The following is a 16077-nucleotide window of genomic DNA, read 5'->3' as shown; positions in this document are numbered from 1 at the left end:
CAGGCTGAGCGTCTTAATTCTATCCTTCTGGAAATAAGCGAAGAATTCCGCACTGCCGCCAATCCTGTAGATCGCTCAATGCGTGAACTACAGAAAATCTGCCAAGGAAATTCTAAGGAAGCTCCACAACCGCAGCAAGCGGAGGAATAACGGCTGCACTTGGCTTGCAGCAGGACGCAGCAGCTCGGCTTGTACAGAAGCATCGCCAGACAAGGGTAGACGAGATATATAATTTGTTTTGCATGCTTAGTGCCGGCACGATGAGATGCACGGAGCAAACAAGACAGTACAGGCTATGCCCCTTAATCACGGACTGATCCGTGGCCTTTTAAGGGATGCTATTGGCTCGTCCTCAGCACGCCATCTGCTGGTCATTAACCAAATTGTTTTTTTTTGCATATGTACGTGCATTTTGTGCTGGAAATATAGCTACCTGCATCTAATAAATCGTTAAACGTAGTTTCTTTCTTCTAATTCTCTTTTAGACCCTGGGAAAAGCTTTATTCCTGGGATGCGTTGGCGCCCAGAATCGGTGGTTGGGTCTTGGGCATCTTCAACATAGGGGATTTGACTGTATCGTATCGACATTTAGCTACCAGATCTATTCCGAGTGGAGCAATTGCACTAAAGAGAGAGTGAACTGCCAGTTACAGCTTCAAATGGCACAAGCATGTGGCCGTAGCATGGGACCTTTGCAAATAGCGTCACGTCCAAGCAGACTTGCACAGCATTGACCCTGCTGGCACAACCTTATCTACAGCGACATGCACCAGACAAGCATATATTCTTTTGAAAGATACACGTCCTGCAGCGTGGGCTTGTGAAAACCTCACTGCTGTCCTTTAAAACCCGCATTAGCGTAGTTTGCGTGACACCTTATGATTACCGGCCTTCCATTTGCGAGGGGCCCTAATAACCCGCCTCTTCAGGCGGGATGTCCGCGCGCACGTTTGTAAGCAGCGTTTTCTATGTGCTTGAGCGCACGCAAATGCCTCTATCCACTAAAAATAATTACAGCGATGTGTTCGGGTAGACAACGGCTCGAACAGCAGGCCACGCTGCTGCTGAAGTGGAGCCCAATGCTTCCCAAGGAAGCACTCCTTGCAGCACGAAGAAGCACATTTTGCTACGTACATTATTTGAGCTTGAAAAAATCCAGTGGTCAGAGACGTTAGCAAACTGCCTGCCGCTGATTATTCTGGCGTTAACTCGTGCTCGCTGGAGATGCCTATCTAGTGGGATGCTATGCAGAAATTGAGCTGCCAGTCGTTCACAAAAGAAAATTAGCAGAATGATCCTTTTTCCTAGGCTGTTGGCGGAGGCTGGTCCCCCTGAAATTCCTTGAAGAATGCTGCCCGAGCAGATTCAACTGCTTCCTGAGCTAGCGCACTTTGCGGACGAGCTTGCGGCTTCTCATCCTGCCTTTTACCTTCTGCTTGCCGTTTTGTCATTTCAATGTTTTTCTCACGCCTTGCTTCGCGCTCAAACATTGACCCGACAACTGCCTTTTCGTTAGCGGCGCATGCGTGTAGCGCTTCGCACAGGCCAAGCACTGTCACTCGCCCATCAGCATCTCCCACGGCGACGAGCTCGCCTTGAGCTTGAACTGAAAGGCGGGTCAGGGGACAAGTCCCGACCTTATGCTGGAACGCAACCTCGTGCTGCTTGTAGTAATAGTCCCAGAAGCTCAGAAAACCATCGCTTCGGGTGACCATAAACAATCCGGGACGTGTAGGACTCCACTGGCCGTCAGTGAGGGTCGCCGGGTGGTGGGGCGTTACTACAAGCGGAGTGCGCACTTCTTCCATCCATAGCTTGGCAGTCCAATCACCGACCGACAAAAAGTACTTAGTGTGAAACGGGTTCCTTCTGACAGCGCTCACCGGTCCGTGGTGCTGCCCACCGTCGCAGCCGAACCACTGACTGATCTCTGGGGGCCTTTTAGGCCTTGTCTTTAAGCTCAACAGAGTGCCCTGTTCAGTACCGAGAAGAAACTTCGTTGGCCCTGCCTCTAGAGACCACGCTAAAGACCTGGCCCCTACAAGTTCGCATGTTTCGCTCTCATCCACCCCATTGGCACCCTGAGAAGCTCCAGTAGCAGTTGCTGAATTTGGTTGCGAAGGCGGAGTAAGCCGGCACTCTTCTATTGGTTCTTTTAGGCTCCTACAGTCCCACCACAAGACCCTCCCATCGGTGGAAGCCGATACAAATTCGCTGTTCGTCTTGCTTTGTGTCCACACGACCTCGTATACAGGATCGTAGTGGCTGGTACCAGAGCCCGATACTTCAACTGGTTTCGTTCCCTTGCGCAAATCCCATAAACAGACAACCCCGCTGTAGCAACCTCCAATAAGCATATCTGAAATTTTCGTGTTAAAGGCCAAAGAAACCGCTGGACTGGGAGAACTCAATTCCGTTACCGGCTCGTTGGGGTGACGCGGGTCCCACAGCAGTGCGCAGGTAGGAAGGGACTCTGGCTGGCCCTGGAACTTCATGATGCCATAGCCCACGGCTAGTTTCTGAGGACCTTCGGGATGCCAGGCTATGCATGTTACCGACCTTTTACAATCCCCAGAGTGGTCCTTCAGAAGTGCTATAGATTTGGCGTACAAACGTTGCTCAGTCCCTCTGGAAATCTCCATCCCCTTGAAGTAATCCTGAAATAGATCAACCACGAGGTTCTGCTGGAGTACGCGAGTGCAGTCAGCAGTTAGCTGCTTGACACTTTGCAAGAAAGCTGGGTCCCTTTCTGCCCTTTTTTTCCACTTCGCAACCTCTTGCGGATCTGTTGAGTCAACCTCCTTAGGCCAACCCCCCTCTACATGCCTCATCCCCCTCCCGCATACACTGACGCTTCCCGTGTTCACTGTATGTTCCGAGAGCTCTATCATTGTGTCTCCACAGAAATTTCGGGGATTCTGAGGAATTAGCTGCTGCATCTGATCGGGATTAGGCTCGATAACCCCCAGTGTGCGGGGTTCTGTGACGCTGAAGCAGCAATAGCGCCCATACTCCTGGCGGAGTTTAGAGTAAGTGTAGTAATATTCATTCATACTGGCTGGATGTTAGGAACAAAAATCGGAGCCCCGTGTGAATTTTGACTATAGAGAAGATGGCTTTAAACGCAAAACCTTCCTGTGTGCCGACCCGTGCACCCCTCCAATTCAGCGAATGACTAGATCACGCATAAATCGGCTACACGGTTACAAAACCGGACTGAAGTAACTCATTTAACTCTTTGTAGAAAAGGTATTGTAGGAAATGAGACGAGTTCAGCGAGGCATGGGCACAGAGTTATGTTCACTCTGTGGCCAGCCGCGGGGAAGTCCGGAGTGGAACCATACAAGCGAGCTTCAATCTAGGCAAGCAGGTATCTTATACTGCTGGAAATCATACATTCAGCCGATAAAACTTGGAACAAGAAACGGTCACGGTCTGGGATCACAGCCCCTGGGAGATCTGCGGAGTCCTGTCGTGCACCAAAGGAAGGGAAGAGGCGAAGTACGGTGAAAATCATTTCTTTCAGCTGTTAAACCCTGGCATTAATTTACTGCTTACTTAATCGTTAGCTACATCCCACGCGTCGATGAACAAATAGTCAAGTGCTCTAACTAGGCGCATCAGCATATCGAGCACAGGTGACCCCACTGCCCACTGCAGCAGAAGGCAGTGGACGAAGCAAGAGCAGAGCGAATAGCAAAACTTCAGCTTGAAGAAACATGCAAATTCATGAGGGTCCTCCATTCTATAGGGTCTGAGTAATAAATGACGGACTTAACATCTTTAGCGAAACTGTACTGCACACAGTTCGCAAGAGTTGACGAGTGGTAACGACCCGGTGGTGCTTAGATCTCTTAGAAATCGGAGGCGACCCACTATCAGACACTTTTCATGCCTAATTGAGCCTGCACACTCATTTTGAATTCAACACTGTGGATCCTAGAGATCAAGGTCACCACAGCTTCCGCTCCTCACGGCTGGTGCTACGCAGCAGTGTTCACAAAATTTCTTCCCCCAGTGTCTCCAGTTGGGCCCTCCTGCTTTTGAGTCAGGCCTGTCTGGGCCTCGCTGCAGGAGCACATGCTCATGTTTACTGGAGGCTTTCCTCTGGTTGCATCGCCGGTTTACTACCTGAAATCTCGCTTTTGAGAATTCAGGCAGTATATCGACCTTTCGAAGTGCAACTTCGCTGAGAATGTGACTCAGAAGTTACGCAATGATGAGCAGTAGTTTCATGCGCACTCGCGTCTTCAGTTGTTGGGATCTCCTGCCGCCAATTTTGCCTGGGCGGCGGATAACAACCGGTCCGTCTGGGACCGGATCTTGTTCATATGGGAATCAAGAAACAACAGGGCTTGGAACAGCATAAGGAGAGTTCCTGAGCGTTGATAAAGAGGCCCAACGCGAAATGCACAAGGGACAGTTTGCCTCTCTGTCTTATGCCCGCACTGTAGGGGCTCCAGGGCGGTTTCCATAACTCCCATGCATTAGGGAACACCCTTTCCACGCACTGTGAAACAATTCAACATGACGTATTTATAGCCGTACAGTAGTGGAATGCTGTAATATATCAGCTAGCGCAACAGCCACACCACAAGGTGGGGCCCACTCCATTCTGAATAGCTTTGAAGCGAGCGTTTAAGCAAAACAAATTTTGAGGCGTTGAAGAGGGTTGCAGTTTAATATCGAGAAGGGAAAAGGAAAGAAATTGCTCCTCCGGGGGGTTGTTGCTCCCTCCGCGGAGACGGAAGCTTAACAGCACTGAGTTTATTCTTGAAATAGCCATGTCCAGACATCTGTAGGGACGCAGAGGCTTTCTGCAACTCCGGGGACGTGGATTATCCACTGCAGGAACTCTGCAACCTCCAACGGCAGACACGTGCGTTAGCGGTCCACAGTAATGCCCAGAAAGTATGCAGCGCACTTCGGACGTGCCCCTACATGGGTTGTTTAGTCGCTATGGCAGATTGTTTGTGGTTGAACAAAATTGCAACATCAGCAAACAGTGTTTGCAGTGCCTGTCGTATTTTTCACTAGTTTTGAAGCGCAAGCTCACCGCTGAACCATAGTAATTTGTTGGAATCCGCCGTGTGGAAACGTCTGCAAAACGCACCCATCGTACCTGTTACGAGCTTCCCCTATTGGAACAATTTATTTGATAAGTGTTCACTGAGTGTCCAGTTGCTACAGCGTTTCAACAACAGCTTCGCTGAAAGGAGCAATGAGTCGTTACGGTCAGTTATGCTTGCTTAGGGTCTTGCTTCCGCAGCCTAATATGGAGGACTACCTGATTGCTGCATCCGCCCATTCTGAGAGAATTTCTTGGGCCATTCTGGAGGATCTCGCAAGACAGGCACACCTAAGGGTGACGAAGGCTGACGCCGTCATACTATGCCAAACGCATCTTAGTTTCTCTCACATCTGCTCCACAGTTTGTGATGCCTGGTTTAAAGCAAGGTACTGTGAACTACCTTACTCCTTCACTGCATCTTCGGAGTGCCTCTCAAGTATGACCCTGCAATAACCAAATGGTGACACCATTCACCCATAGCAACCGTTTCCAGGGTTACCTAGTTGAGGCGACCTTAAGACGACGGGGCACAGAAAAATTGTTGGCGTACTTTGCTTTGAATTCTTCCGAATTCCAATCATAGGAAGCAACCCCAGACTTGAGAAAACACATGAAAAGTGAACGCATGATATCGACAATGTCTTCTTTTACGATGTACCTGCAGGAAAAGCACCCACAAAGGCTGTATCTGGTAGCTGTATTTCGGTGTTGAGTAGCCCTACACCGGGGAGTCGCGCGTTTGCGTAAATCGGGAATCTTCCTCAGCCAGCTAACCCCTTGTTTCCTCTGTCGTATATGTGAAACAGAACTGCAGCAAAAACCGAAGGAAATAGCACAGTGACCAAGCAACAGAACGTGAGACCTATGGCACTTTCGCGTAGAGGGCAACGATATCAACTCGGCAATGCCGACGAACATAGCAGCACTCCATCGAACAACAAATTAGCCTTTGAGAGTTCTTGGGTATCGAATACTGCGATACACGTACGCGTTAGTCGCTGATGGGGTGTGCCTGCGGAGCAAAGGGTAATAGGCAATGGTGAGGGCAGTTCATCAAAAAAGTCACATTCCTTTACTCATACGGACTAGTGCACGGGCTGATCTACGCTTTCACATATTTATTCTGCGCCACTTGGGGCATTCGCATTGTACAGCATCTCGTGGTGAGCAACGAATGCTTCATTCTTACCGCGTGTCCAGATACTCAGTAGGCGAACGAATTCTTCAAAGCCTATCTCGATGCCCCTGTCTTGCGTCCGGTGTTGCCAAAAGAGGCGAACGAATCTATCCGCGAAGACAAAACTGCAAGCGTTGGAAAGGTTGAAGAGCCCAAGAAGACTGACGGCACTCAACCCTCCTTCGAGAGGTTTTCGCTCACCGGCTTGCAACCGGAAGCCTGCAGAAATGTTTTCGCCGACGCACAGGTTCGTTTGTAAGAGAAAAAAAATTAATATCGGTGCATTGAGACGTGCTGGACCTCCAATTGGCTGCTAGGTGGGGTGATAGGGCCGTTTTGCACTGGTCTGAAGGAATTACCGCTGTAGAGAGCCTGGACCTCCTCAACGGAAACTGAACAGTGAACACATTAAGCAGTGCGAGCGGCAGGCCGGTCATGAACCTCTTTTGCAGGAAAGTTCTTATATATTATGGGGCTGTGCTTATATTCGACTTGCTGTCCCTTTCCGTCACAAAAGTTTATGCGGAATAGGCAGCTTTGCATCATCTGGTATGTCTCATCCAAGACCAGCAGTAGCCTATGCAGGTTGCTCACAGTGGGTTTGCAGGGCTAGAGACCTGAGCTCGGCTGATGAGAATTTGAGCTTTTTCACATCAACTCGCCCCCGCATCATTTGCGAAAAAGCTGCATCCCTCATCTTTTGAACACTCCGCGAATGCCTGAGGCGATTAGTGGTATTGCAGCACAGTACTGCTCCCGACCAGAGTATCCCTCAACGTGGAAAAGAACCTAGCGTTCCACGGTCTTTGAGCTCTGCAAGCAATGGACTTATACAGTTCCCACGGTTGCAGATTTATTTACCTTCAAAAATTTTTTTAGAAAGCTGGTTTCGAGTAGCGGCGATGGTAGGCTTAGATGAGAATAATAGAGTGGGGATTGTAGTGTATCGGAGCGAGCCTACGTTGTACCCCGAAATCAAGACAGGCATTGGCGGGAGGAAATACAGACAATACGAATAGACAGTGAGGCACGATGAGGAAGGGACAAATACCCACAAGGAGACAGTAGACACTCCCCCGTTGACTGTTTTAGACAGAATTGCCGAGATGCAGTTGCAGCGGCCTGGCCAGAAGACAGACAACAGTCAGCGCACAGTAAATGCTCTATAAGTCTGCTTGTAATTAACTACAACTTGTTCAACTGTGGAGGAGAGCAAGGCTGGTTGGCGTTGTTCGCTTAGTACCTTCGCCCTGGCTACGGCTAACTAACCTCATCTACCACATGTGCATCGGTTGGTCCAGTTTGGGACCTAGCACAGAAGTAAGCCTTTGTCACAAGCTGCCATATTGAGCCTGTAGCTTCTCTGAATCAGCTGCCGGGCTGAGAAGTTACCAGCTCTGCAAGCTGGTAAGCACAGGTCGACAGCAAGTGACCCTGGGGCTGTCACCACAGTTGAAGAGCATGCATGCATCCACGCAGTAAGACTAAAAATGGATTTTTTAATTTATTTGTTTTGTCTCCTGATCCGTTCGTAAGCATACCATCTCGTTTTCGGGTGTGTTACCGTGGGTTCAGTATTCGCTCTGCCGCGGTTGCCGCCGTCAGCCATCTCCGTCGTAGACAGATCTGCTGCAGCGGACCCATACATCCAGCTAAACGGAATGTGTTATTGCAATTTTATTGTTTGCAAATCATAGGGAGCTGAAATAGACCCGCTATCTACAGATCCTACTGCGATCGGGAGCGGCAACTACGATCCGGGCGCCCACGCAGGCGCATCGTTAAATAAATACCTTAAACTGCCCTTACCTCCTAAATTATAGCGACCCAATAAGAAATGCGGACCTAAGGAGCTACGGCACTGGCGGGAAACACGTAACTGCAGAGTGATCTGCGTCATCATGCGTTAATGTCGGGCCGCGCGCACACTACAGTTAACTGCCCACACGTTCTGCACAAAGCAAGGAAGAAATCCTGAAGTAACTGGAGGATGGGTTACATGGCAGATTGACGTGGCTTGACGGAACATATACGGCTAGTTTCAAAGTGGTGGGGGAAAAACGACAACCTGCGAAGCTGTTTCTCAATAATGCCACAGTACTGTTGCGTTTCAGCAAGCTATGAGGATGGTATATATGCATAGAATGAGCAGGAAACTAAACTTACTTATTTGAATATAATACCACTCCCGGAATATTCAGACACGGTTACTTTCTTATGCATAAAGGCACTGGCAACACTAACAACGCTACGCATTAAGTGAATGCTTTGACGGCCCAGCAAGCTGTCAACCCTTGCAATTCTAATTTGTAGAAGGCTTTCAAACCGATTGCTAACAATAAAAGCTCGTTTTTGCTTTTCTTCGCCATCCGCCAGTATAATTTTATTTTCTTCTGGAGCGCACCTGCGCAGGAACACGTGCCGTTCAAGTCCCAGCCCCTCGACAAGAAACGGCAAACGCTGTCTAGTGGAAAACCTAGGAGAGCGCGGTCTCCAGTTCAGTGCACATCCGGTGACCAGGTGGCATCTTTTCGCCAGTATGTAGAACGGATCATCTTCTCTGCAACTATATCTTGCTGATCTATGAATTGTGGGCCATCAACATACCCTCACATCGGCGAGCTGCACACATGAAAATGAGTGGAAGTGCCCGAGGCAGTGCCCGGGAGGGTGAACCCTCTGTCCAGCTTCAGGAATGCCGAAATTTGGAGGAATGTGATAGCACTTGGCTTCTCTGGGAAGCTACGATTCTCGCTTCTGCCTTGGATGCCAGTCGAAACACGAACATTAGAAGGTAAACACAGGCTCGATCCTTGAAACCATGAGTCGGAGTGTTAATGCTCTAAGACGATAGACTAAATGATTGGCAGCTGGCAGGACAGGAGAACGCCACCAGAAATCCTGCAGTTGCCGATGACGTGGATGCTAGACAACCAGAGGAATTTGATTCGGCGCATTACATCTATATATCTTCTTATGATCAGTACAGCCCGAGCTTCATGACATTTGCAAAGCTTGCGAACCAGAAGGCTGTACTAGGCTGCTAAAAAGAATCTAAAGGTGGAGGCGCATGCAATCTGTATTCAGGGATTTTCCCGACTTCAGCCCATGGGTCTTCAGTTGTGGAACAGAAGATGAAATGCAGCAAAAGCGCGAAGTGCGCCTCTTCGTCGGCCTGGCCTTTCGCCTGCTGAGTCTTTTGGGCTGTCAGATGCCTTCACTTGATCCCGATGATCTCGAGGGTGCTAGCCAAGCGATAGGTGAACTGGAGCAAACGACCGCTTACCGCACACTAGCATTTGCTCACACACTCCGTAGCAAGGAGCCAAAACTATGCTGCGTAACATCGCAGTAGCGAGCTGAGTGCCAGCATCCCGGCTGCATGCCTAGGAACGTAAGTCTCTGCGCTTTTTTCAGAGACTACACTCGCCAAGGTTCAAGCCCCCGAATCAATGTGTGCAATGAAGATCCTTGGGGTTAGACAGGCCACGCTGAAGCTTCATGGGCACAAAACCCTCAGCATATGGCCCTGATGCAAGACGTAGAATTTCTGTATACCTTTGTAGAACACGGGGTAGTCCACAATAAATTTTGAATTGCTCAGCTACCAGTCTGAACAGTGTCGTTCTGACTGTTACACTTCATCTGTAGGTAAGCTAGGCTAGCAGCAGAAATGTCTGCTTGGCTCAGATGAGTTCCACGTGTGCCCACGGTGTTCTGCTGTGCGCCGATGATGCTTCTCCAGACTCCAGGACGGGAACATAGTCTGCTTATATACTGGCTGCTGCAAAAGGTCTGCTTCTTGCTCGGGAAACACCGGCTCAGTGCATCACCAACGTATACATGAACGCATAGTCTGAGGCTTAAGTATATGCGCAGAGCCCCGAGCAGATGACAGCAGATGCACCAGGCAAAATACGCATGCGCAAGTGGCCACCGAAACAGCAGGCAAGGTTAACGTCAGCTACCGGTGTACAGACATGCATGCTTTGGGGCTTTTCTCATTGCGTATGAAACATTGGCAGCGCAGCTGGCAAAGAAATCTCGCCTCTCCTTCGCCCCCCCGGCCTACCCTTTTGAGGCTTCTTCCGCAACAACCGACGCAGCTAGCCCAATCGTGAGTAACCAGGCTGCAAGCAGAACGGAAAAAGCTGAGCAGAGCCAAGAGGCAGTGATAGCAGCACGCGAGACAACGCAACGAATGCGCAGTGTACGCTGAGCAACCAAAAGAGAGACTGACACCTCCCCAATGCAGGCTCCTGTGCATGCACTCAGGCGGGCACTGCAGCAACGGCTGAAGCTGGGACCTTAGCATGCAACGGAAGCGCAACAGCACCACTTTCTGAGGTCAGTGCCTTGCACCTCTTCTCTACCTGCCTATACACCTCAGACTGCCTTTGCGAATGCCTCTAGGGATCTCTCGGTGACAGGGAGTTTGCCGGTACTCTACTTAGTCAGGTGCCAATCGTTTCTTTTAATAGAAATAAAATGTTTACTTCATTATAATATAGACGAATACATACATACACACACACACATAGATATACATACATACATATTTATATGTATATATATATATATATATATATATATATATATATATATATATATATATATATATATATATATATAACTTATAATATATAATAATTCTGTATGTTTCTCTTCACTATGGCATGAAGAAGATAAGCGATGAGGAGCTGGTGCGGGCAGAGGAGCGGCTGTGGAGCATGTCAGCTGTGGGGGCTGTCGGGGGCCCGTGCAGCTGTCCTGGGGTTGTGTGGCGACAACACTACCGCGCGTTGAAGTCTAAGCAAGCTGAGCTTCAGTGTCACACTAGAAAGCTCCGAGCTGTTCTGCCAGGCCTGGCAGAGGAAAGCAAACGCCTCATTGCAGAACTGAAAAGCAAAGGCGAAGAAGTTCGCGACGCCTTTCCTGACATCGTCAGCTGCATGTACACCCGAGCCCAGAACCAGAACCAGATCAGTTTCTGAACCAGAATACTATAGCTCCAGATACAACATTTTCTTAAGTGCCTCACAGGCAATACATACACCGCTTTAATACAGAAAAACACGAGACAGAGGCAGAGAGGAGCAACACAGAAACATATACAATTCAAGTACATCATTGATCTACTATATGTCTACAGTTTCCTGAGCTTGAAGATGTAATGCGGCAACGAGCAGCTGAGGAAGAGAAGCAGCAACAACTACGTTCTGAAATTGAATCTCTAAGTAAAGTGCTGGAGGCCAGCGAAGAGCGTGTAAAGGAGGCAACAGAGAGCCTCGCAGCTGCCACCCGTCTCCGCGTTTCTTCTCAGCCTGCTGCTTCTCTCGCCTCTGTACTCACATCTCTACAGGCAAGCAACATGAAAGACACACAAACGCATGCAACCTGCATGCATGCATGCGTTCGCGGCATACTCATGAGCAATCGTCAGCGTCAGAGAGACAGATACATAGTCAAGGAAACAGAAGCTGAGGCAGAGACAGATACATATATATATATATATATATATATATATATATATATATATATATATATATAAACAGAGCCAAACAAAAAAAGAAGCAAGTATAGAAACAGTGTCTCCAGACGGATCGCACTAACACAGATAGTATATTCTTTTCTTATATGCGCGAAGGAACGATCAGGAGCTCCTTAAGGTGCTCCTGTGCTGCTGCTGCTGCTGCTGCTGCTGCTGCAGGCTGAGCTGAAGCAGCTGGAAGTCCGGGCAGCTATTCTGCGGCATGCATCAATCCAGGTAGGTTATTTGGGGGTTTCTGTTTGTTTTTTTTTTGTTCAAGTTTGTTTATGTGCGAATCAACCTGCAAAAGATGCAGCAGAACTGAGCTGCAGCGGCTGCTGTGCTGCGGAGGGGGCCCTGTAGGGCGCCCCACGTACACCTTAGCTTTGACAGATGCCGAGCATTCGTCCGTGAAACTAGTACACGCAGAAGCAGCAGCCACAGCAGCCACAGCAGCAGCAACAGCAGCAGCAACAGCAGCAGCAGCAGCAGTAGTAGTTGTTGTAGCTGCCCACAGAAGGCGGTGGCGTGCACCGCTTTGGGCTCTCGCTAGTGTTTCTGGGTGTGATGCAGCCATAGTAAAGATAATACTAGCAACTGAAGTGATATATTATGCATGCAACTTTTATTGTAATACTAAAGAGAACGAACACTGCTGCGTACAGGCTCAACCAGACCCTGCAGCAGAAGCAGCAGAAGATGCTGAAGAGATCCCTACTCTGGATTGAGGAGTTGTATTGTCTGCTCTGCTCTGTCGATACACCGCAGCCCGTCTCTGTCTCTTTCTGTATAAAATATAAACCCCCTCTAAGTATATATCTCCTTTACCTCTGTCTCACCGGTATGCAGACAAAAGGGAAGAAAGCAATACAGCTGTGCTGTCTGTACACGCAACGAACTTCATACAAAGATGAATACTCAGCCTACTGAATATTTTTTTATAGAATATTTTTTCTGCAAATCTAATAAAACTGGGGGGACCCACCCATATATATATATATATATATATATATATATATATATATATATATATATATATATATATATACAGAAGGGCCGTGCTGCTGCTGCTGCTGCTGCTGCAGTGCTGTTGCAGCAGCAGAAGTGCTGCAGCATCTGTTGCAGCTCAGCAGCAGCAGCAGCTTTTTGTAAATCAACTGCAACACAAATAGCAGCCAGAAAGGGCCCAGGGTACGTGTCAGGGCAGTAAAGACAGGGTAAACAGAGGGTATTTAGGAGCACAGAAGAGCCGCAATAAAAAATATTATTAAAATATATATATTAATATATTTTAAAGAAGAAATTCAACAAAAGTTGCAGTACCTGAAACAGGCAATCGACCACCTGTATTCTACCCACCTATGCCTGTACCCAACACATACTACTGTTGCCAGCCTGCAGCTTTTACTTGTATATTTCTTTGATTAAAACATTTTAAATTAATATAATATATTTATAATTATTTTGTTTATTTATTTGTTGATGCGCACTCGGTGGGAGAGGCAAAAACGAGCAGTTTATGCTGAGAAAGCAATGATATGAGGACCCGATACTCTTGCGCCCATGTGGGCTGCCTGCGTCGCGCTAGCTGTGCTCTTTGCATGAAAAAAAGAGAGAAAATAAAGAATTAAATATATTTAGAGTTGAATAAATATTTATTTAATTATATTACTACAAAAAAAACACAAAAAACCACAAAAAAAAATCTATGCGGGACCCCACGATAACAGCCACTGGCCGACAGAGCCAGGACGGCGGGCACGTGAGGCACCACCCAGCAGCAGCTGCAGATTGCAGTGTATGGACGATGGAAATAATGAAACAAAATATAAATAAATGTTTATAATAATATTTAATTAAAAAAGAAGAACAAAGGAGGGGGGGTTTCTCTTGCCTGTTTCCTCCTGTCGCTGGGGCGCCTCCGCACGGCCCACACAACACACCAGACGCAGCGGGCCCCTACAAATATAAGAAGCAATAGAAAGAGCGTTTGCTTTGTTTTATCCTTTTGAGCTGTATTTACAGTTTAAATTGATTTGTTTGTGGTAGAGCGGGTGCCTATCCGCGGCATAAGCCTTACAAAGACTGCCGCAGCAGCAGCAGCAGCAGCAGCAGCAGCAGCATGGTTGCTGCGGCTGTCTTCCTTTTCTTTGTCTAAGCAAACATCAGCAATGAGCTGATGCGCCTCTCCCCGCTTCTTCGTCTCCCCTAGTGGGTAGAAAGGCAGCTGGTGGGGCTTTTGTTGTTCTTATAATCCGCAGCAACAGCAGCCACGCGGCTGCTGCTAGGGTTTCGTTGTTGCCTCTCTTTTATATATTTCTTTGGTTCTGCTAGCAGCCACGCTGCTGCATACTCACAATGGGCTGCAGCAGGGCGTATCCATCGCTGCTGTTGCTGCTTCCGGTTGTTCCAACCGCAGCAGCAGCTGCAGCAGCAGCAGCAGCAGCAGCAGCAGCAGGAGCTGCAGCAGCAGCAGAACCATTGACTCTTACAGACGCGAGCTTGCAGGACCTCACAGCCACGTCTTGGGGAGACAGCCGCGCGAGGGAGGATTTGGGGGTTTCTTCTGTGGGTACTTCTGACTATGCAGCTCTGAATGAAGAGAGCCTGCAGCAGCAGCAGCAGCAGCAGCAGCAGCAGCTGCTGCTGCAGCATGAGGATGAGCAGCAATATGAGCAACTGCAGCAGCAGCAGCAGCAGAAACAACAAGACAACAAAACTTCTATAGACGATAGTAACCCGATGTTTATACAGCTCCCCCCAGAACTAAACAACAGCACATACAGTAAACCACTGCATGCAGCAGATGGGGCTGGCATTGACCCTTCATCTCGCCCGCGCCCTCTTAAGAGGTTTATGTTGCTGCTTGCAATATTAGGTTTTGGTGCAGCAATGTATTTTCGTGGTGTAGCAGCAGGCCAGAAGGCTTTACTCGACGCAGTACAAACAGGGGTAGGGTTGGGGGCCCCTGGGGCCCCAGGGGCCCCCATAGCTGCCCTGGGGGGGGGGCCCCCAAGCCAAAAAGGAGAGATTGCGAGGGCCCAAGCCCTCGCTAAGAAATATGATCTGAAGGGCCTCCATAGAATACAAGATGCAGCTGAAAGTTTATCTTTTTTTTTGCGTTCTGCCGGCATGGAGAGAGAAGTATTAATATTAATAGAGAAAGCAAATACAATAGAAAAAGATATAAATTATTTATCGGGTTTAGATCCTTTATACTATCAGCAGCAGTTGCTGCAGCAACTGCAGCAACAAAGAGAAGAACAAAAACAGCAGCAAGAGGTTGCACATAGACTGCTACATGATAGCATGCAGCAGCTGCTGCAGCTCACCAAAACTATACAAGCCAATGCATGCTGCTTTGCTGCACAGAGAAGCAACGAGATTATGCGGTATGAGGGTTTTTTAAATAGTGCATATGAGGCCTCATTGGTGGTGAGTAGAGAAGAAAGAGAAAAAAAAAACTTTATAAGTGTGCAGCAGCAGCTGCTGCTGCACTCTGCTGCTGCAGCACAACAAACTGTGCTGCTGCAGCAGGCAAGAGCTCAGCTGCAGCAACTAAGAAAACAACCTCTAGATACTATCACGGATATTGCTGCTATGCTGCAGGCTTGTGCTGCAGCAGCAAAGCAGGTACATACAGCAGCAGAAACAGCAAGCAGCCACGCCAATGAAGGAATGGAGCTGCTAGAGGTACTAACTGACCATATAGGTGATGTGCTGCAGGAGATGCAGAGACAGACAGATACACTGCGTCTATCGGAGGCAGCAGCAGAGATGGCGAGGCCCTATATGACGCAGCAGGAGCAGCAGCAGCTGCTGCATGCACGCGAGTGTATAGACACCGCAATAGAAGAAATACAAACCCTCAAAGATATACGAACCACCGTAAACCCTTACACACCGGGGCCCCTCACCGAGGCGCTGCAGGAGCTGCGCGGCAGAACAAAGGCACTGCAGCAGGAGCTTAATAACCTAGAGAGTGTATTTACTCCTTTTGTTGAGCAGCTGCTAGCACGAGCAGCAGAAAGCACTCACACTTAGGAATTATGCAGCAGCAAATGATGCAGCTGCAGCTGCAGCAGATACAGCTGACGCAGCAGCAGCAGGTGCAGCAGCGGGGGCAACAGGGGAGGTGCAGCAGCAGATGCAGCAGCAGATGTAGCAGCAGATGCAGCAGCAGATGCAGCAGCAGATGAAGCAGCAGATGAAGCAGGAGGTGGGGCGGGAGATGCAGCAGCAGATGCAGCAGCAGATGCAGCAGCAGATGCAGCAGCAGATGCAGCAGCAGATGCAGCA

At 48.7% G+C, this 16077-nt stretch overlaps 2 protein-coding genes across 2 annotated transcripts in view; one reads left to right on the top strand and one right to left on the bottom strand.

Annotated features, from left to right (window-relative positions):
* Positions 1 to 1304: 1304 nt before the first annotated feature.
* On the bottom strand, positions 1305 to 3053 carry EMH_0026020 (dynein intermediate chain, putative; the record flags this gene model as incomplete). The annotated part of the gene is made up of 1 exon (XM_013497148.1): positions 1305 to 3053. One exon carries the CDS (start codon positions 3051 to 3053, stop codon positions 1305 to 1307), a length of 1749 nt encoding a protein of 582 aa, XP_013352602.1.
* An 11083-nt stretch (positions 3054 to 14136) lies between these two features.
* The window catches only part of EMH_0025910 (uncharacterized protein), a gene marked incomplete at both ends in the record, with an annotated part of 2166 nt that continues 225 nt past the window's right edge, over positions 14137 to 16077 (top strand). The window contains 2 exons of the mRNA XM_013497147.1: positions 14137 to 15760; positions 15926 to 16077. Coding sequence (XP_013352601.1) covers positions 14137 to 15760; positions 15926 to 16077 — 1776 coding nt within the window. The remainder of the gene's footprint in view (positions 15761 to 15925) is intronic.

Source organism: Eimeria mitis, genomic scaffold (genome assembly GCF_000499745.2).
Source record: "Eimeria mitis Houghton genomic scaffold, Emh_scaff25, whole genome shotgun sequence".
NCBI lineage: Eukaryota > Apicomplexa > Conoidasida > Eucoccidiorida > Eimeriidae > Eimeria > Eimeria mitis.
This window is presented reverse-complemented; position numbering and strand designations above follow the sequence as displayed.